Raw genomic sequence first — 21,775 nt, forward strand, 5'->3', positions numbered from 1 at the left:
GCATGGTGGAAATAGTTACAAACATTTGCTTATTTTTACGGTGGTAGTTGGATTCTCTGGGGGTGGAGGATGGGAAAACGCATTACATGGTAATACTTGGTCAACAAGTAGTACCTCATGCCAACTCTGTGCATGTACCATGGGCTCAGTTTTGAGGAGAATAAAAAAGATACGTTCAGCATGGTCATTCATTGTCTGGGAGTTTCTATTTCTTATTGAAAGAAGCATTTCTTCCATGACAGTATTGACATACATATGTGCTAAGCTCAGGTAAAAATAAATAAACTAATGAAATCTAATCTTGAAAGGCTAAACTAACTGAACACATGCTTTTTTTTTCTCTAGTGCCCCAAAATGCGCCGTCATGCCTTTGAACTCAAGATGTTAGATAAGTATAGCCATTATCTGGCTGCTGAAACTGAGCAGGAAATGGAGGAATGGTTGTTAACTTTGAAAAAGATTATTCAGATCAATACTGACAGTTTCGTGCAAGAGAAAAAGGAGACAGTAGAAACAACACAAGGTCAGAATTTTTAAATGATTCATTATCAAGGTAAAGCTCTTATCTTTAATCCATGGGAATGTCCTTTGTGTAGGGTGAGTACAGAACTCTTAATCTTGAAGGTTGACCTACTTCCTCATTAAAAGTAACTATGGAGGTTGATAGTTTTTTTTTTTTTTTTTGAGAGTTGATGCTGCCTGGGTTCTGACACATGAAATATAACCAGACTAAAATGGATAGGGAATTCATGGCAGATTGTCAAAAGTCCATTAAAGTTTTCCTTGTGCTTTCATAATCAAAATTCTTTGCAGTAAATCTAGTAGGAGAGGATGGGGTGGGAGAGGTAGTTAGGATATTCTTCTTAGGTGATTAGTAATGGTCTGCATGGTTTGGAACATCTGCTTTTAATGAATTTGCAGAAGATGAAACTAGCAGCCAAGGAAAAGCCGAGAATATCATGGCCAGTTTGGAAAGGAGCATGCATCCGGAATTGATGAAGGTACATCTTTTTTATGGCAACTTGCCTTCAACTGAGACAATGCAGGATTAGCAAAGTTTTAATGCTGGATTCCATTTGGCAATGTTATTTCTAAGTTAAAAACCACAGCAAATTAGTGAAACAGGTAGAGATTGTAAGAGAAAAGTTACAATCCTAAAGTTGAACTTATATAAGGGCTGAGTAACAGTTTGAAAAATCTTGTTTTTTTTTTTTTTTTCCTGGATGTCAGGAGGTACTTTTAGATTTTTGTGACTTTATTAATGTTCCTTCTTATTCTGTATAATTACCTCATGTCATTCATAAAATAAGTATTCTTCATTCAAAAGGCTATTGATACAGATGGAACATGATATTCAATCTAATGATTTGCATATGTTAACTTCATATGAAAATCACATATTCTGTCTATATGTAAATACATATGTATATGTATATGCATAATTTCATCAGATATAGGTTTTAGTGATCAGACATCATTCGTGTAAATTACTCTGCTCTTTGGAGTTTGAAATGAGCTAATTTAGAAAGTGTAGAGGCGATTATCATACCTATCTTAGCATAGGTTACATATTTTACTGTATAATAGAAGATTTTGACTCATTTATTCATTTAAATCTTCATTAAACCTATTTACATTTTTTACTTTATTCCTCTTCCTAGACTAAGTTACACAAGCTTAGAAGTTTTTTTCTGCTTTATTTACTTATTTAATCTTATTTTTTTTTCTATTTTAAATTTATCTTTCTCTTAAAAAAAATTACCCTCCTCAAACTTTACAGTTGTTTTCCAAATCTTAGGAACATACTTATGATCCCCTGATCTAGGTTTTCCTATGATTTCGTAGATTTTAACGTATCCTTTCTGAATCTTTGACATTCCAGGCTGTACAGCCCAGTATGTTTTTCCTAAAGTGATGGAATCAGAATTATATATAATATCCCATGGCTAGCACCCTGGCTATGGAAGAGATAGTGTTTTGTCATTTCTTTTTCTTTTGCATTCATATCTCTTGGATTCCTTTTTTGTACTACTGTGGGTTGAACAATATTCTTGATGTTATGGGAGGCACACAGAAAGTATAAGGACCTGATCTATAGCTTATCACAGGTCATAGTGATGGTGATTCTCACCCAGCAAGCTTTTTTAATCTATCTTAAGTAAATGGAGATGGGAGTAGTATATTTTTGAAGATCTGTCAGATGGTAGTTTCCCAGACTAGATATTTTATTTCTAAGTTATCTCTATACCCAAGGTGAGACTCAAGCTCATGATCATGAGATCAAGAGTCACATGTTCTACCAACTGAGCCAGCCAGGCGCCTCACACAAACTAGATATTTAAATGTTATTTAGTACTGCTTTGAAGAAAATGAAGTAATGTTTGGTGTGTGTATTTTTAATTTTAGTATGGCAGAGAAACTGAACAGCTAAACAAACTCAGTAGAGGAGACGGAAGACAGAATCTCTTTTCTTTTGATTCGGAGGTCCAGGTATTAATTATGTATTTTTTTAAATAACCAGAGAATTGTTGCTTATTTAAATAAACAACATCTGTGAAATGTTGAAATCACTGATTTTGTACCACTGGGTGGTGATACCTATTGCTTTATATTTGTCGTGTTCACTTTGAACACGAAACTTAACTGACTTCCCTCAAGGGGACTGTCACATATGCAAATAGTTTGAGGTTGAATACACAGTTTTCCCCTCCATTCCCTATTTTTCTTTTCACTCCATCTCACTCCTCAAAAGAAATAAATTAAAGACCCTTTAAACTTGGTTCCTGCACTTTTAACCCTTTAAATACAAGTGTGGTCTAGTAGCAGCAAATATCTGCAGTGTAAAGAACACCGAGTCATATGAGAAATGTAGTTTATTTTCCACTCCTGATGAGGCTTTGGAACTGGGTAATGTTCACGTCTGGGTTAATCTCACTTTAAGTGGAAAGTGGTGCAAGGAAGTGCAGGCTTATGTACATTTGTGTTTCTCAACCTCTTTCGTGAGAGTGAGGCACTCTTTGTACCTAAGATATATGCAGTTCATATTTAATTCCATATTTTCTGATCGAGTTGCTGATTTGTTTAAATGGAAAAATTCAACAGCATGGAAATATCACACATACTTTTCTTAACATATTTTATGAGAAAATGAAATTATTTGGGGAAAGATGAATTTTTACCCACTTTTTTTCTCCATGAGATTTATAAATAAAATTCTGGGATCTTTTTTTTGAAATAGAAAAGTTTGCATTATATAAGCATTATGTTTTTTTTTTCTCTGTGAAAATAGGTCGTAAACATATAATTGGGGGAAGACTGATTTTGTTTCTTCTTTCTGCTTTGAATGGTTTTCTAATTAAGTTTTTTTTATTTGAAATGGGAAAGTAGATAGTCTTTATATAATACAGACATTTTTCTTTAATAAAAATACCAAATAAGAAAATAAAATTATTTGGGGGAAAAACTTAAAAAAAAGTTTTAACTCCCACTTTTTTCTCATAGCAGTATGATATTGTTTGTGTAAGTTATGGGATTAAAAAAAAGGAGTATAGCAGGCCTTGAGAGTGTTAGTTCTAAGATACTAATTATCTTAGAAACAAGGAGAAAGCTCCTTGTTCCAAGCAAGTCTGAGCCTTTTATAGAGCATTCCCCCCCATATCCCCCATGATTGGGCTCTAATTGGACATGTCAGGCTCTTTCATTGTATACAAAGAAGCCAATTGACTGTGGTTGAAACTCAATCCAGTGTCTTTAAAAAAATTTGTGGTGTAGTGTTTTTGTGGTCATGGAACTGAACTCAAACATAAAATCAGTTATCAGTGAGCTACAACAGCTAGTGAAGAATTCACAGTCCTGATGAAACTTTTAAGCACAGGACAGTTGAATTTAATGTTGATTCTGGAAGGTGATGTCTTCATGGAGAAATCTCGGCTGTATGTGTTGAGTCTCTTTTCTAAGTAAAATGCTATCCTTGGATGTATCAGCCTTCTCTTTTGACCACAGTATGATGCTTAGAGAGATTTCTCTACAACTGACTGTAGAGAATAAGGAGATGCTGGCTGACCAGAGGGGATGGCTCCAACTCAGAACTACTGAGGCAGGCCCTGTGTCCCAGCATCCCTACTCACAGGCATCAGAAGAGGAAGGATTAGGGGGCTGGAGTGGTTTAGGTCCAGTTTCTCTTCACATTCCACTGTCTGAATAAGATAGAAAGGAGAGCAGATAAATGGGCAGAAATTAGAATTGATCTCCATGGCAATGACTTGCCTCTGCTGGCTCCACAGATAAGTGTTCAAGAGGGAGCTGTCTCGGCCCACACATTTGTATTCGGTTTGTAGATAAATAGACTCGGGGTGGGGGGAATGGTGCTTTCAGGTATGAATATTATACTTAGGCCCCCATAAGGAGGATTTTGACAGTGATGCAGGCTAGGTCAGAACAGCTATAATTATCCGAGACTCTTCCGGCACAATACCTGTTTTGGCTTGAATTACTTAGGCAATTGAGAAAAATTCTTGTGTTTCTTGGCTTGAGTTTTCCATATTGGCAGTATATTCAACTCAGATTCACCTAATCATTTCCCGGCTGCCTTGTCTGAGGTCTTAAAGTACAGTAAGTTGTCCCACAATCTATACTTTTCCTCCCATTTGTGAACAAAACATAAAATCTTTTCCCATATTCAGAATGAACGGATGAACTCAGATTGCCTGAACTGTGTAAGCCGAGGAGGAGGATTTTGGGAGTTTCCTTGAGGAGGGACACATTCCTCCCTTGCTGAGAGGAATCCTTGACTCCCAATATCTGTTTTTAAAACCTAAGAAAAAAATTTAGAAATACCAAGAATTTAAAAAAATATATTTGTGGCCATCAGGGTACATCCCCCAGCTCTGTTAGAAGCTGAGCTCAGTATTTATCACTTTTTGAAGCAGATGCCTCTCCCTCTGTTCATCATTTAAATGTAGGTGGTCCCCAGGGTCCAGTTCCCGCCAACTCCCGAATTCAGATCATCAACCCAGACCTCTGCTGTTTTCCCAGCCACTTAGTAATCTCACCTCAAACTGGACACATCCTGAACTGAGCTTGCCATCTCCACTCACCCTCCTCCATATCTGCTCTGCCTTTGTATCTTGCAACTGAGTTCATAAAACCACAGTCGAATTGTCAGATTATCTAAGTTAGAGACCATCGTGTTATTCTTGATACCTCTCATGTCCATTCACGGCCGTTTTGCCTCCTGCACACCTCATAAAGACGAAATCTATACCATACTGGAACATGTATTTTGTGGAGAAGGCTGATAGCAATGAAGGATGTATGAGAGGGTCATGTTAGAAGACTTAAATCAAGGAAAGGGAGTAGACACTGTCAGAGTGCAGTCCCCTTATGGAGTTAAGGAAGGTCTCTGAGGAAATGCCAGTTGATCGGAGACCTGAATGAAATGAGGGAGTAAGCCATGCATCTGTCTCCTAGAACATCAAGTGCAAAGGTCCTGAGTCGGGAGTGTACTTGGCATGTTGGAGAAATAACCAAGGAGGCTAGTGTGACTGGAACAGAGAGTGGGGCTGGAGGGGAGGCAAGAGTGGTGGGAGATGAGGTCAGAGGAGTTGAGGGAGGTAGGGACTCATGTCATATAAGGCTTTGTAGGCCATGATGCAGACTTATGACTTTTCCAATGCCTTAGATCAGAGTCTTATCATTTCCCTCTAGGGTTTTTCTGTCAGTGTTTGAGCCTTGGTGTAAGCTCTAGAATGACTTATTGAATGAAAACAAGGATTCAAATGAGGAATGGATAGAGAACTGTCAGATTCTGCAGTTTTTACTTATAGACCTATATTAATATGAATCCTATTTTTCTGGAAATGATTTATTATCATCTGTTTTACAGAGGTTGGACTTTTCAGGAATTGAACCTGATATAAAGCCATTTGAAGAAAAGTGCAATAAACGTTTTCTGGTGAATTGCCATGATTTAACTTTCAATATCTTGGGTCAAGTTGGAGACAATGCAAAAGGACCACTCACAAATGTATGTATGACTTTTCCTTCCACCTCTTAAACCAGTGCATTAAGGAAATGCTTTTCTTTTTTATCACTAGAAGTAATTTACAAAATTCCATTGCTACGTGCCATGATAAATTTGGCAGGAAGACATTTCATACATGCTTTTCTTTTGCCAAAATATGAATATGTTTTCATCTTGAGAGGATTCATGAACCTATTAACCTATTCAAAGTGGCAGAGTAGGCCCTTGACATTCAAAAGGGCCATGTCCCCTGAACCTGCACAATTTTCCAAGTTGCTAATTTTGCCAAAGAATATGACTTCTTCTGTGAGATTGGCTCATCACAATGAATAAGGAACACCAAAACCGGGCAGGGACACGGATGCCGTGCAGCCCGCCAGGCCCACTCCTTCTCATAGAACAAACTCATTTTGTTCTTCACGGAAAATTCAAATTATGAGTTGTCACGGATCATTTGAGTTACTCAGAAACACTTGAAACTATAAATGTGAAATCGCCGAAGAGACTGCATTTTAGGTTCATCTTTCTCTTTTGGTGCTGATTTTGTCTTTGGTGGATACCCACATTGATGATTTATTCTCTCCCCAAGTAGCTAAACTGTGCTAGCAGACTCCCTGCATGGAAAGGGTTAACCTTTATGCCATTTGGCATGAGATTTCTCTTTGTGACCAGCTTTCAAGTGCCATCTGTAGGGAGGAGGAACCATGTCTTCCGAAACTGCTGATGAGGCAGAGCTTTGTCAAGTAATTTGATGTTGACTGATATTAGCTCCTATTAAACGTATAATCTAGTAAACTGAGCCATAGCAAAGGGAAGATTTACTTCTATTCCATAATATCAGCATTATTATTATTATTATTATTATTATTTATTTTTGTGATTTCAGGAAACCTACAGGGAGTTGCATTTTATTTATAGGACAATTGGTGTTCTTTAACTGTGCCTTCTGATTCCTACTCATTAAAAAAAAAGCATAACTGGGAAAATTCTTCATACCTGACAAAAGCGAACATTTGAGTGTGTGTTATTTTACAGTACGCTCTTTTACATGCAAATGAGCCCTAAGGCATTCTAGCTAAATGTCATACTCCGAAAGGAAGGAACCGCAGCGGCAGAAACTTGGAAAATGAAAACATTAATTTGATCATTTTTGTCCCTCTCCCTCCCCCCTTGCTGCCCCTCCCCCCCCAAAAGTCTCCGTTTCCAGATGTCATTTGTTTTCATTCCCAGGTTGAGCCCTTCTTTATCAATCTTGCCTTATTTGATGTAAAGAACAATTGCAAGATTTCAGCTGACTTCCACATCGACCTGAATCCCCCATCTGTCCGTGAAATGCTGTGGGGCGCCTCGGCCCAGCTGGCCAGTGACGGAAACTCGAAAAGCTCGTCCCCAGAGTCTTTTATTCATGGAATTGCTGAGTCTCAGTTACGCTACATAAAGCAGGTAAAGAGTCATCTTGTCGCCTTCTGAGCAAGAAACCAAACACCCTTGGGTTATCTCATCCATACAGCCCGACGTCTCCCCGGGCATTCTGTCTCTCATCGGCTCTGTGTCCAGGTGTCTTGCTGCTGGGCACTGGAGGAGGAGGGACAGAACGGACACCAGCACAGGCCAGTGATGCTCGGCAAAGTAACATTCTCGGTGGGGCCATGATGTGAGTCTTAGAGCAAGGATTTTGTGAGCTGGAAGGCAGGTCACACAGACATATGCAGGCACACTTCCACACTCACGTGTGTACTTGTGAGCAAGGCAGGAGGTCCCTGAAAGGCTTGTTTCTTCCAAGAAAAAAATGGATCCTGCAGGGGTACCTGGGTGGGGTGGGGCTCATTCAGTTGAGCATCTGCCTTCAGCTCACTTTGTGACCCTAGGGTCCTGGGATCAAGCCCAGCATCAGGCTCCCTGCTCAGTGGGTAGCCTACTTCTCCTTCTGCCCTACCCCCCCCCTTATGATCTCTATCTCACTCCCCTTCTCATAAATTAAATAAATAAATAAATAAATAAATAAATAAATAAATAAATAAATAAATAAATCCTTTAAAAATAAATGGACCCAGCAATAGCCTCCCATCCCTAGTTCCCAGCTCCCATTAGGAGTTGGTAACTTGGTTTGGGTTTTTGTCTTGGTGTGCAGCCTTCAGTTTTAGATCATTGGTTAAAATGCCTTTAGATTTTTCCTTAGCATAAGAGCAAAAATCAGCCCTTGCAGAAACTAGGAGCTATGTACAGAACTTTACAGAACAGAGGACAGCACTTTAGCTGAAGCTGACTGCTGACCAGAGAATGGAGTTCTGAGTGGACTCAAGGAAGAAAAGTAAATGAGGTAGGACAGGGAAAAGGGAGGTGCCTGGCTGAATGAAACTTCAGCCACCATCAGGGCAAGGCTTGTGATGGTCATGGGTTGGAGGCTCTGTTTTTGGAAGGTTAGAGTACGGTACAAGAGTTCCATGTGTCTGTTTGGTTATACTCCTGGCTGAGGTGCCATTGGGTCAATGTCCTTCAGATTCCTGGCCAGCCAAACCCCCATAGCAAAAAGTTCTACAATGACGATCAAATGCCTCCAGAAATCGTTTCTGTCAGTGGCCAAGTGGTAGATGCCCCAGAGCTAAATCTCCCATGTTTTGGGAGCTTCATTTGTGAGCAGGCGGCATTGATGCTGACCCTACATGAATAGGTAGTTTTAATCGAGCATAAAGGCTCTTTATACAAGGAGTTCTGAGTGAAAAGCAGTGGGAGGGAACGGCTTATGTCACATATGTGATGCTGCATTCTCTCCTGTCTGGTGCAAAGAAGCCCCTTTAGAAGGAGCCTGACACTTCCCTGGCATTTTGACCTCTGACCAGACAGGCAGGCTGTGAGAGGTTAGGCCGAACAGAATTGAGGGTCTCCCTTCTTGACTTTTGCAACTGAAAGGAAGCTAGACTGTGGCATAGAATTTAAAGTTGAAAGAAGCACAAGAACAAAGCAACTCATGTTGCAAGGAGATTTATCTTTCCCTAAATAAAAACATGATTCCTTTTTTCCCAATTATGAAGATAAATATATTACCATGTAGAAAATTCAAACAATACAAAAAGCATAAAGCATAGAAAGTCACCGCCCCTGTAGACAATTACTGTCAACATTTTGACGACCATCTTTCTAGACCACTCTGTAAATATATATATATAATATGTATTTTATATATACATACATAGATCTTCTATATATTCTTTTTTAAAAATGATTTTATTTATTCATTAGAGATACAGAGAGGTAGAGACATAGGCAGAGGGAGAAGCAGGCTCCTTGTGGGGAGCCTGATGCAGGACTCGATCCCAGGACCCTAGGATCATGCCCTGAGCCAAAGGCAGATGCTCAACCACTGGGCCACCCAGGCGTCCCAATCTTATGTACATTTTTATACAAACCAGATTCTAGTCATGCTGTTTTATACCTACTGTATTTACTTAATATCATGTTTATTCTACACCAGTATCTCTGGACTATATTCTTTTTTTTAATTTTTATTTTATTTATGATAGAGAGAGAGAGAGAGAGAGAGAGAGAGAGAGGCAGAGACACAGGCAGAGGGAGAAGCAGGCTCCATGCACCAGGAGCCGGACGTGGGATTCGATCCCGGGTCTCCAGGATCGCGCCCTGGGCCAAAGGCAGGCGCCAAACCGCTGCACCACCCAGGGATCCCTCTGGACTATATTCTTAAAGGCTAATGCAGTATTTCATCAACTTAGCTAATCGAGATATTTGTAGTTTGGGGATATCATAACACTGCATTGGACATCGTTGTGCGTGCATGTTAACTCACTTGTTATCTCCTTAGAATAAGTACCGAGCATTGGGATTTTCTGGGTTCAGGATTTTGCTCATTGGTACAGATTGCTGTGGATGGTGGGAGAAGACTTTGCATGTACAGTTATTCCCCTCTTTGGACTATGGATCTGTGGTGGCTTTATGTTGCCTTGTAGTTTGTTACTCAGATAGATTATATTTGTCACCTGTGTGAACATTCACTACTATGGCATATGCTTCTTCCTTTTTTTTTTTTTTAAGATTTTATTTATTCATGAGAGACACAGAGAGAGAGGCAGAGACATAGGCAGAGGGAGAAGCAGGCTCCCTGCAAGGAACCTGATGCGGGGCTGGATCCCAGGACCCTGGGATCATGCCCTGAGCTGAAGGCAAGAGCTCAACATCTGAACCACCCAGGCGCCCTATGGCATATGCTTCTAAAAGAGATTGAGCAAGTATAGTGTAAAAGTATTTGAGAACCTGCCACTGAATTGTGTGGAAAATATCCTGCACCATATCAAATAAGCCCTTTTAAGCGGATGATGTATTTACTTTATCTCTTCAATGTACTTAGCTGTATGTTCAAGGCATGGAGTTTAAGTTGTGGTCATGGGCATCATCCCACTTGTAATCTACGTCAGGAAGAAAATCAACAGTTTTTTTTTTTTTTTTTCCAGTATCTCCGGTATGCCAGAATTTTCCATCGGCATCGCAAGTGATCGTCATGGTCTTAGAAATAGTGTACTCATGGCTGTTTCAGAGGGGAAGAAAGGGCAGATTGGGAGGTGACAGAAGCCTCCCACCATTACACAGCCCATAGCAGTGACAGCAGGATTGGAACCTGGGTCTGTTGGAAAGACCTCAGTCAACAATGGCTGGCAGACTGTAATTAAGTGCTGCAGCCTATAACGCAATTTTAGTGGAGGTGTTTGGAATGCAAGGGAGCCTGTAGGGGGGCAGGAGTTAACTTCGAAGGCTGCACAGAAGATGTGGGGCTTGAGAGAAGCCTGAGAAGAATAGATGTGGGGTGGGAAGGTGACCTGATGGGCAGTAACTTTGGATGGCTTTATCATCTTGTAACCCCATCTGTTCATGGGAGTCTTTCTCTCCAGTGGCTTCCTGAATAACAACCTGGTGACCACAGGAAAAGGAGGGAGTTGGGTCCATCGAGTCGTTTTGCCTCCCTGACATCAAGTAGTCACTGTGGCCAGTCACTTTATTCTCAGCTGCCTGGCACTTTCTTCCCAGATGCCCTGACGGAGCTCAGGCCCCTGTGTCTCCCAAGGTCAGACCTGATTGACTTTGGGTTGGGATTGTGGGGGAGATGCTGACTCTTGGGGGTCTGCCTCCTTGTGGCTCTGTGGGCTCCCCAATGGGGTAGTAGTTGTTGGCCTGGTGAAAGAGTACAGAGTCTCCTCACAAAGCCCTGCCATGCTGTGGGCTATGTAAGTGCTGGGTACTGGGATGAGGGGGCTTCCCTCATTCTTCAGAGGGAGAGAGACAGTGAAGTGGGTAAGAGTTACCCTGGCATTGGGAGCAGCTGCATCCGTGCCTCCTAGGTGGGAAAGGATGACCGGGCCAGAGGCCTTGTCTACAAGGGCCAAGTTCCCAGCACACATGGGGATTCCCAGGTGCTCTCTGGCTACCTACCCTTCTGTGTTCTGGGGACAGGGAGAGTGCTAGAAGCTGACTGGGACAAAAGGCAGAACAGCCCAGATAGTGTCCTCCTTGTATACACGGGAATCCCTGGTCATTAAAAGAAATGAACAATTCTATGCTCAGCATCCTCATCTATAAACGGGAGGAAACGATAGTACCTGCATCCAGGGCCAGCTGTAAGGCTCAGACAAGGTATGCCATCCCCAGAAAGCACTTGGCCCGGCAGTAGGCTGCCATGTGTGCTCATTCCGACGTGGCCAGCAGTAGAGCGGCAGTAATGGTGATCACAGATAACCAAGCGAAAAGCACCTTGCTCTTAGTCATTGTCAGAGTTTTCAAAATTACAATATTCATTACTGGCATCACTGTGGGGAAATGCTCAGAGTACTGGGAAAGGAGAGAACAGTCGGTGCTCAGTGAACGTTAGCTGTAGCAAAAATCAGTACTGCTGTTCTCATCCAGCCTCATCGTGTAAGATGTCGGGTGTGTGGGCCTCAGGGCTGAGAGGCAGCATAGCATGGCCTGTATGCATAGTCCAGAAGCCCTGGCTGTGCTCCTTCATCCACTCAGTGTGTAAACTTCTGTAAGCTTGATTTCTTCATCTGTAAAAGGGGTATGTTGTAGTGCTCACATTCGAGACAAAGGAAGATAATGCACAGAACCCATCTAGGACAGTTAGGTGACAGGAGGTGTGCGAGTGTACTTACAGTGCACTGCTCAGCATACCTTCTGCATGGTCAGCAAGGGCCTGGCTGCCAGGTGCATCTCATCACTCGAGCAGTATGTCCCTGGTAATACCAGAAATCAGGTCCTGTGGCCTTGCAGTGCTTTGGGCCCCTCAAGTAATAACTCGGTACCTAGTGTGCAGTACATGGAATCCATACAGGAAGTCTTCGGGATAGCTATTACTGTCATCATCCCCATTTCTTAGATGAGAAACTAAGGTGTAGATACAGGAAGGGACTTGCCTCCACCCCATAAATGGTGAAGCCAGTTTTTGAACCCAGGAAATTTTAACTCCAGAGCAGTTTTTAACCACTTCCTTCCCTGCTCACTGCTCAGGAATTCCACGGTGAATCAGCCATGCTGAGGGATCCTTGCAAGCTGTTGGCTTCTGGGGGGGGGGGATTATTTGGGGTCTCACACCGAGTTCTCTTCCTTTCTGTATGCTGTGAAACGTTTGCTCCAGAGCAGATGAGATAATGTCTGAAATGTTTTGAAAACTGGAACGCACGATCTTAACACAGTTGATAATATACCAAAGGAGAAAAATAAAACTTGGTAGAGTCCCAATGATGGATTTTTCCATTTGAATTCATTTGTGTGGTGCTCCTTTAAACAACAGATATAACCAACTAACAGGCTCTTTGGAAGATATTCTATTTGGGAAGGAACTGGACGGGGGATGACATGGCTATTTCACATGCATTCAGAGGAAACATGTAACTTCGGTTGCATCTACGTTAGTCACCCTTAAGCAGAGTGTGCAGGAAAAAAACAAATTTTGGATCCTTTGTCCCCACCTTGAAAGCGCAGGAGCTCTTAAACTGCAGTAAAGTGTTTTCTTCCTCTTAGCTGCAATTAGTATTAATCGTGAGCAAATTGCTCTGGAGTTGCACGCAGCTACATTTGAAAATGCACGTCTGGTCCCACTGGAAAGATGCACACCATTTCAGCACATGCTAAGGAAGCCGAACAATACACGTTGTATTAATCAGGCTGAAAAATGCACCTTGCAGACACAGCTGAACAGAAGAGGCCAAGCTGTACCTCAGGGACTAATAGATGTGAAGTTGGGGACAAAATAGAAAATCTCTTTGGAAAGAAGCATCAGGAGTTTTAGAAACTATATGAAAGCAGAGGCCATCTATTTTCAGGATCCTGGATGCAACCCTGTGTTGGATGTCAGCATTTGATGCTAAACACACTACTAGGAATCGTTAACCACGCAACTGTATGTATGAAGTCATCTAGAAATGTCTAACGGAAGTGATTTTTTCCCCCAGGGAATTTTCTCAGTGACGAATCCACATCCTGAAATTTTCCTGGTTGCAAGAATTGAAAAGGTACTCCAGGGAAACATCGCGCATTGTGCCGAACCCTACATCAAAAATTCAGACCCAGCGAAGGTATTTATAAAACTCATTTGTGAATCTTTTGGCTTAATGTAAAATTGGCCTTTTACTGACATTTTAAATGGTACTGTTAATATACCCCTCCGAAGAGCGTTATGCTCTCAGCCTGGAGTATATTCAGAAAATACTGTGTGCTATGTGAGTATGCGGGCTACAGCTTGAGCACAACTCCCCCCCCCCTTTTCATTTACGTTCTGTTTACACGACAGCCTGATTTCTGCTTGCTTATCAAAATAAGAGCTAAAGGCTTTTAGGCGACATCTGTTCATTGACACTGTATCCTTGGCAATAGCTACTCTTTATTTCCAGCCCTTACATCCAGCCCTAGAATGTCAGAGCTGGGAGGTCCAGCCCTGCCATTCCCAAATGCCAGTCTACACTCAAATTTCTTCCTGTCCATGATAAGAGAAGAAAGACAAGAGAATGAGCGATTCAAGGGGCTAAATGTACTCAATTCGAGGGGCCATCCTTTATTCTGATAGATTTTTGTGCTTCTTACCTTTTGAACATTTCGCCTGTGTGTCTTTCTGAAATGTTGGTGTATGACATAGTAGCAACTGCGTTTCCTGTTCAAGCGCTTCGGATGGCAACGTGCAAAAAGTCAGCCACCCATATAACCATCCACGTTTCTGGATCATGAAATTCAGACTTCTGCAAATAGTGACCTGGTCCTCTCCTCTCATTTTATAAATGAGAAATCAGAGGCCCAGAGAGAAAGCATGCGTGGCACAGTTCATTAGCAGCACTCCAGCTACTGAGTACTTATGAGGAGTCAGTCTGTTGTAGGTGGCATTTAGTTATGTGTCCAAATAGTGTTTATTGAGCGAAAGATGTGGAGGAGACATGTGACTAATTTGCGTGGGAGAGAAAAGTCTCAACGATATAGATAAGAGCCTTTAGCATTCTGCATCCCTCCGGCCAAGCATCCAGCCAGCCTCTCACAGCCAGTTTAGACTCTCTGGGCTGTTAATCTTGTCCGCTCCTAGTCCCTGTGCAAAGAGCAGCTCCTTGCCCAACTAAACTAATTGCATTGACTCTTGGTCACTTGACTTTTTATCTTGGGAGTAAAAAGGTCAACTGTATTCAGAACAAACTTCTCCCAAGAATAACGAGTGCTTGCTTGTGTGTGACAGGAAATACACATTAAAACTGCTCACAGTTTTCCCAGTAGGGGTCTTTGGTACAAAACGTGCCCCATACCTCTTCTTGCCCATCTCTTGAAACCTTGATGAAGATTCTGTTGATGAGAAAACACAAAAATTTTAAGAAGGCTTTGGTCTTGGAAAGCGGGTAGCTGATGTGTGTCATGTTTTTACTGGCAGCTCTTTCTTTATATCTTCTGCTGGACTTTGAGGTTTTACATCGGTAAGTGGGGGGAAACCATTTTGCATGGTGAGCCTCTGGTCATTCGAACAAATATGAGCATGTCTTCTTATTTCTGACTGTAGACGGCCCAGAAGGTGCACAGGACAGCAAGGCAAGTGTGTAGCCGCCTCGGACAATACAGAATGCCCTTTGCTTGGGCTGCCAGGTTCGTACAGATACAATCCTGACCTTTCTGTTTGCTCTCATGTATAAAGTTCGGGGTTGTCGTCCTTGCAGGCAGCATTTAGCAGGCGGTCTCCGACAAGCCAGTTATATCTTGGGACCATGTGGCATGTGTCCGGGTGCATGCGGGCCGCTGTAACCAAGTGCTATAGACTGGGGGGAGGGGGAGGCTTCAACAGCAAACAACATTTCTCTCTCACAGGGCTGGAGGCTGGGAGTCCGAGATCGGGGTGCCAGTATGGCCAGGTTCTGGTGGGAAGGCTCTTTCAAGGTGCAGACACCTTGGCTGCTCCTTTATCTTCTAGGAGCTGAAAGGAAGTGAGCCTGTTCTCTGGCCTCTTCTGCGGTTGCCAATCCCATTCATGAGGGCTCCACCCTTCTGACCTAATCAGCCCCACCCCTCCTCCTAATCCGATCACCTAGGTGTTTGGACTTCCACATAGGAACTTTGGTGGGAGGGCGCAAATGTGAAATCTGCAACAGGATGTAAGAATCCTTTCTCTTAAAATTTGCTGTGCGTCAAAGAACCTTTCATTTCTTCATACGTGTAGTGCTTCAGGGAAATTTTCTTTGGCTTCGGTTACTGATCTGACTGACACCACTTAATTTTATTGCATTTTAAAAGCAGAGCTTATTTGCTAAGGTAATGGAATTCTCCCCCCTACCCCGAAAACCTGAAATTGTAGTGAATTATGTACACGGTGCCCACTATTTCAGAGTTGGCTAGGTTTATGCTTCAAAAAGCTATCCTAGGATATTTCTGGAAAACATGCTAAAAAGTAGAAGGCAAAAGAATGCAGTGGGTAAGTGCGAGTGGGTCATTAATTAATAGACCTGCTTTCCGATGACAAATGCAGGAAAGCCTCCACCAGTAGTGTATGTGGAAGGGCATTATGTATAGCTCATATCTTATGGTAGATTACACTCCTTTTTTTTCCCAATTCTTGCAAATGTACATACAGTGATGACTTAAAATGTGTTTCTTGCTTGCCCTCCCCCCTTTGAAGTACACGTTCACTGGCTTGTTTGTGGTACAGCTTGTACAGCTCACTGGAACTTCTGGGGAAAGGGCACCATGTTCTGAATAATTCAGTCAATTATGTGCAGTGGGTGGTAGGGAGTAGCATAAGGGTAGGAGATTCTAAGTGAATTAACTCTTCTGTCACTATAATCATTTCATTTTGGGGACGGTTTCAAAATGTGTCGTGTGTTGGTGGATGAAAAGGCACACTGTCCTTGTTTTGCGAATTGGTTCAAAACAATTTTATTGCATTTTAAAAGCAGAGCTTATTTGCTAAGGTAATGGAATTCTTCCCCCTACCCAGAAAACCAGAAATTGTAGTGAATTATGTACACGGTGCCCACTATTTCAGAGTTGGCTAGGTTTATGCTTCAAAAAGCTATCCTAGGATATTTCTGGAAAACATGCTAAAAAGTAGAAGGCAAAAGGATGCAGTGGGTAAGCTCAAGGTGGGGTGAATGGCGAAGAGTAGCAGAGGTTGGTCCACTTAGGCATTATAGGAGGTGGAGTATGGCTTGTCAGTGGACGCATACTTACTGCTGCTCCAGCCTGAGAAGTCAGTTGCTGCTGTTATTATTTATAGCTATGTGTTGACCCTGTACCAGGCAGTGGTTTAAGTGCTGCACGTGTACCTTCTTGAGAGATGAGTACTGTGATTCCTACCTTGAGATAAAGGAGATTCAGGCATAAAGCTAGTAGCTGTTTGGTGCTGTTTTGTCAGTAGGAGAACTGAGAAACCTTCAAAGCTAGGAGCTCTGATCCTCAATTCTGATGAGGAATTGTGTTCTTTTCTTTCCTTCCTGAATTGTTTTGGTTGCCAGCAGCAGCAACAGCTCACGCTAAAGGCTTGCCTGGGATATTTTAAAGATGTGTGATAAACCCCTATTTACTGACAATAAAGGAGGTATGCTTAGAAGTAGGAACAGTGGTTAATGCCTGGAACCACATCTTCAGAGGCTCTGCCAGGGGGAATTATGTTTTTGGCTAGAGCTGCTTCCCGTGTGTTGGGTGCTTGTGCATTACTTCCCATTTTAGCAGTAAGTAACTGCTTAAAAACGGAGGAAGGGGAAGGGGGATTGGGAATGATCCAAATTCAGATTTGGAAACTCTACGTATATCTTGTAGACTTTGTATGAATTGACCCTAATCTTATTTAAGGGTCATCAGCTTTGTGACATGCTTCACCTTTGATTCACATGCATGCATTTTATATATCCGGCTTGCTGAATTTTTACAATTTTTTCTGGTCATGTGACTACCACTCCAAGCAAGTTCTGGAACACATCTGTCACTTCAGAAAGTTTCCTCCTGCCTCTGTCCAGTCGGCCATCCCACTCCCATCAGCCAGCCACCAATCTGATGGTTATCACTACAGATGACTTTTTCTATTATGGAATCAGGCAGTGTGTACTCTTGCATTAGGTTTCTTGTGCTCAGTCTAGATTTGAGATTCACCCAAATATTTTATGTATCAGCCCTTCATTTTGAGTAGTATTCCATTGTATGAATACACCACTGTGTATCCATTCACTTGTTGATGAATGTCTGGGCCGTTTCCTTTTGGGGATATAACGTATTCGTTAGGAGTGGACTTGCAGAATCAGAGGGTAGATATGTGCTTAATTTTGTGAGAATTTACCAAACGGGTTCCCAAAGTAGTACTGCCATGTTGTATACACACCAGCACTAAGTTTGCCATAATTTGTCAATACTTCAGAATTTTAAAAAAATTTCTATTGTTCTTTTAGACCTATTTTCAAAGATATTCAAGGTTCTCTGGATCTGGATGGGAGGTTTTCTCCTTTGTATAAACAAGACAGCAGCAAGCTTTCAAATGAAGACATTCTCAAGTTGCTCTCAGAATACAAGAAGTAAGTGTGTCACTGTAGTAAATCAATATAATAGATGAATTATAATTGCTTAAAATGGTGAATGTGAGTCATATATGAGAGAAACCAAATGCTTTGGGGGCATTTTTGGATTTGGAGGCATTTGGAAGTTTGTATGCAGGGTAACCAGTGCACTCAGTAATCACAAATTTTAAGTATCAAATATTCTTATTTTACACCTAGGCCAGAGAAGACCAAATTGCAGGTTATTCCTGGGCAGCTCAACGTCACAGTAGAGTGTGTTCCTGTGGATTTATCAAGTAAGAACTCACATGCTCCAAACCTTCAAGGCCTATGTTTGAATCTCAGGGTTTTTTTTAATCTTTTCAGTGTATTTCTTGAGATTTACATGATGTATTAAGTTCCTAGAGCTGTTGAAAGGAACTAGTACCAACTGGGTGACTTAAGGTGATAGACTCATCTCTCCTGGTTCTGGAAGCTAGAAGTCAAAATCCACGTGTCAGCAGGGCTCTAAGAAAGACTCACCAGTCATTGGATTTAGGGCCTACCTCTCATGGGGTGACCTAATCATAACCAATTACACCTGCAAAGACCCTGTTTCCAACTGAGCTGGTACAGTGCCCCTGCCAAGACCCTATTTCCAAGTATAGTCACCTTCTGAGGTTCTGGGGGACACTATTCAGTCCAGTATGTGTGATGAATAGTTACAAATTAGTAAGGGTATTAAGTTGATTTTATCAGATGCTGTTTCATATCTCATATAGCCTGTTGTGAGTGTTCCCTAGTCAGTTTCTGCTGCTCTTTGCTTTTGATAAGTCCCATCAAGGGATCCAAAAGGAGAAGAGTTTCTTTTCCTTTCTAACGACAAGAATCTAAGATCCCAGATGAAGAATGGACAGAAGACAGAAAAGACACTTGGCAGGAAATAAAATGGAGTGGCAAATAAACACTTGAAAAATGTCCAAATCTTAGTAATAATGCTACTAGTGCAAATTAAAATAGCAAGATGCTTTTGCTTCTCTGTCAAATTTTTACAAAACTCTTTAAAGTGAAACTGTCTAATGCTGGCTAGGTTTAGCCAGGCACCATCACCTGTCATGAGTGAGAACACAGCGTGGCAGTCGATATCCACAGATGTCCAGAACTAAGGCATTTCAATTCTGAGATTCTATCTGCTCATTTGCTGAATAAGCTTTACAATTATGGATATTAAAGTCTAGAAGGAGTGGCAGACAGTAAATAAGATAGATGAGTGTTTTGAGTCTGGGATGGGGGTGGCCTGCTTTAAAAAGAATGGCCAAGGGAAGCCTTGCTCCAGCTCAGGAACTGAAGAGTGAGAAGGAGCTGCCACATGGTGGTTGGGATGGTACATTCCAGACCAAGGGTGTTGCCTACCAAAAGACCATGAGGGGGAGCAAGCTTGGTTCGTATGAGCCCTGAGGAAGCCAATGTGGCTCTAGCGTGGTGTGTGATGGGAACACTGTAGATGGGAATGCAGCAGAAAGAGTTCTGCAGGGAATTATATAGACCATGATAACCCTTTAAAGGGTTGGATTTTATTCTGAGTGCAAGAAGAGGTCACTAAAGGATCATAAACCAGGGAGTGGCATCCGGTTTACATGCTGAAACACCTCTAAGAGTACAGTGGATTATTTTTTCCTAAAGAAATAATTTGAAATGTAGATAGGAGCTTATGCATACTGGTGTTCTTTTCTGCGTTGTTTCTATCAGAGGGAGATTGGAAACACCCTAAGAGTCCATCACTTTCAGTGTGGTTAAGGCATTATGACACACCAGGAAACTTTACGCAGCCCTGAAAAATGATGTTTATAAAGAGCTCACAGAGTAAAACATTAGATAAAATGCCAAAAAACAAATTCCACAAAAACCCAACCCAAGATCAAGTTCTGGATATACAGTAGGAATTTTGTGTTATTATATAAAACATGCATAGAAAGGAGACAAGAAGAGAATATGCCCAAGTACTAACAGTAGTTATCTCCGGATAGTGGAACGGTCCCTTGTTCTGAATGCCTTTATACTCTGTGTCTCCAGATGTTCTATTATAAGTATTCAGAGTGTCTCAGGTATGACTCTTCCTGGGTCTTCCTGTTCCATCGATACCGCTGTGCAGCAAGGACAAGTCGTGTTACAGCTCCTTCAGTGTATGAATCACTTCTGCTCTGGTGGCTGCTTCCATAACCCAGGCCGCCACACTTCTCTGAGCCTTTGTGCTTTTCACCTTCAGGAGTATTGAATTTATTCTGGTAACCCATCCTAAGATCTGTCATTTCCAAAGGCCTGCCTTGTTTTTTGGGTGCAAATCGCACCTGCACCAACTTAGCTTTTTCAGAGTGACTATCCATGAGCTAATTGGAGGCATACATTTACTGTTCCCTGATACCAATAAAAATTTGCAGTGAAAGCTAAATTGCAGTCACAGGAGGAAAAATGTAATGGATTTCTCTGCAGAGTTTAAATTTGTCAAAATTATGATGTGTTATATTTGGCAAATCACTCAACATTGAGAACGAACTAGCAATCATGTCTGGGTTGGATGGTTCCATTAAAATCAGTACCAGGCTAAGCCATCTTGTCCTTCTGGGTTCTTAAAGTGGTTGTATGACTTTTTGTCAGTCACTGAGAATTCTGTTTGTTAAATCACTCTTTGAGAATGCAGTCCATGTATATTTTTATAAATGCAGGAATGTGTTCATGATTGCTAAATTGTATTATCTTTGCCTATTTTCTTTCTTCTGGTATAGATTGTATTACTTCTTCATATGTGCCCCTGAAGCCTTTCGAAAAGAATTGTCAAAATATTACTGTGGAGATTGAAGAGTTTTTTCCAGAAATGACAAAATACTGTTATCCATTTACTATTTACAAAAACCATCTGTATGTATATCCCTTGCAATTAAAATATGATAGCCAGAAAACATTTGCCAAGGTGAGCAGTGTAAATTATACATTTTGGGATATAAAGTGCTATTTATAATTTTCTAGTTTTAGGATTCATGTTGAGTGATTAATCATTTTTAGGCGAGGAACATTGCGGTCTGCGTGGAATTCCGGGATTCAGATGAAAGCGATGCTGGCGCTCTAAAGGTTTGTTTATGATCCTGATAAGCATACACTTTTAGTATAAAAATAAAGATTTGGGGGGGTACCTGGGTGCTCAGTTGGTTGGGCATCTGCCTTCATTTCAGGTCATCATCCTGGGGTCCTGGGATTGAGCCCCATATCAGGCTCCCTGCTCCAAGGAGTCTGTTTCTTCCTCTCTCTCGGCCCCTCCTCCCACTTGTGCGCGCTCTCTCGCTCAAATAAATAAATAAATAAAATATTTTAAAAAAAGATAAAAATTTTGGCACTTGGTAGTTTCTTGGCTAAGTTTAATATCTTTAAGTGCCACAAAGAAAATGTACTCAAGTGGCAAAGGTAATAGTGCATTTTCTACTCTTGCACATTAAAGGATTAAATATTACAAAATAACAAAATGAGGTAGGGGCATAGGTAGCTTTAAAAATGGGTAAGCTTCACATTCCAGACTTTTTTGCTTTTGCTCTACTTTGATTTTGCACCATTCTGATGTGCAATCACAAGAGCTTTTTCTCCTATGACCTGAGAGTTTCTAATGGTATCATCAGGGGACTCTAAACTCCTGTCTCCTTGAAACCTGAACTGGGCTTTGAGCTAACAGAAGCACAGCATGACTGCTTTGATCTGAGATAGGACTTCTACGCTGGCACTGGCC

The 21,775-nt window shown here is 41.5% G+C and overlaps 1 protein-coding gene across 4 annotated transcripts in view; it reads left to right on the forward strand.

Annotated features, from left to right (window-relative positions):
* DOCK11 (dedicator of cytokinesis 11) overlaps positions 1-21,775 on the forward strand; it is a 187,708-nt gene that overhangs the window by 67,092 nt on the left and 98,841 nt on the right. For all 4 annotated transcript variants that reach the window (XR_005386410.1, XM_038588149.1, XM_038588150.1 and 1 more), the window contains exons 8-18: positions 346-523; positions 922-1,001; positions 2,407-2,490; positions 5,885-6,025; positions 7,253-7,465; positions 13,474-13,596; positions 15,051-15,133; positions 17,920-18,042; positions 18,244-18,320; positions 20,787-20,971; positions 21,064-21,129. Coding sequence is in view for 3 of the 4 variants with exons in the window: in XM_038588149.1 (XP_038444077.1) it covers positions 346-523; positions 922-1,001; positions 2,407-2,490; positions 5,885-6,025; positions 7,253-7,465; positions 13,474-13,596; positions 15,051-15,133; positions 17,920-18,042; positions 18,244-18,320; positions 20,787-20,971; positions 21,064-21,129 (1,353 nt within the window). In the remaining variant the exon portion in view is untranslated. The remainder of the gene's footprint in view (positions 1-345; positions 524-921; positions 1,002-2,406; positions 2,491-5,884; positions 6,026-7,252; positions 7,466-13,473; positions 13,597-15,050; positions 15,134-17,919; positions 18,043-18,243; positions 18,321-20,786; positions 20,972-21,063; positions 21,130-21,775) is intronic.

The sequence above is a fragment of the Canis lupus genome, chromosome X, assembly GCF_011100685.1.
Source record: "Canis lupus familiaris isolate Mischka breed German Shepherd chromosome X, alternate assembly UU_Cfam_GSD_1.0, whole genome shotgun sequence".
Taxonomy (NCBI): domain Eukaryota; kingdom Metazoa; phylum Chordata; class Mammalia; order Carnivora; family Canidae; genus Canis; species Canis lupus.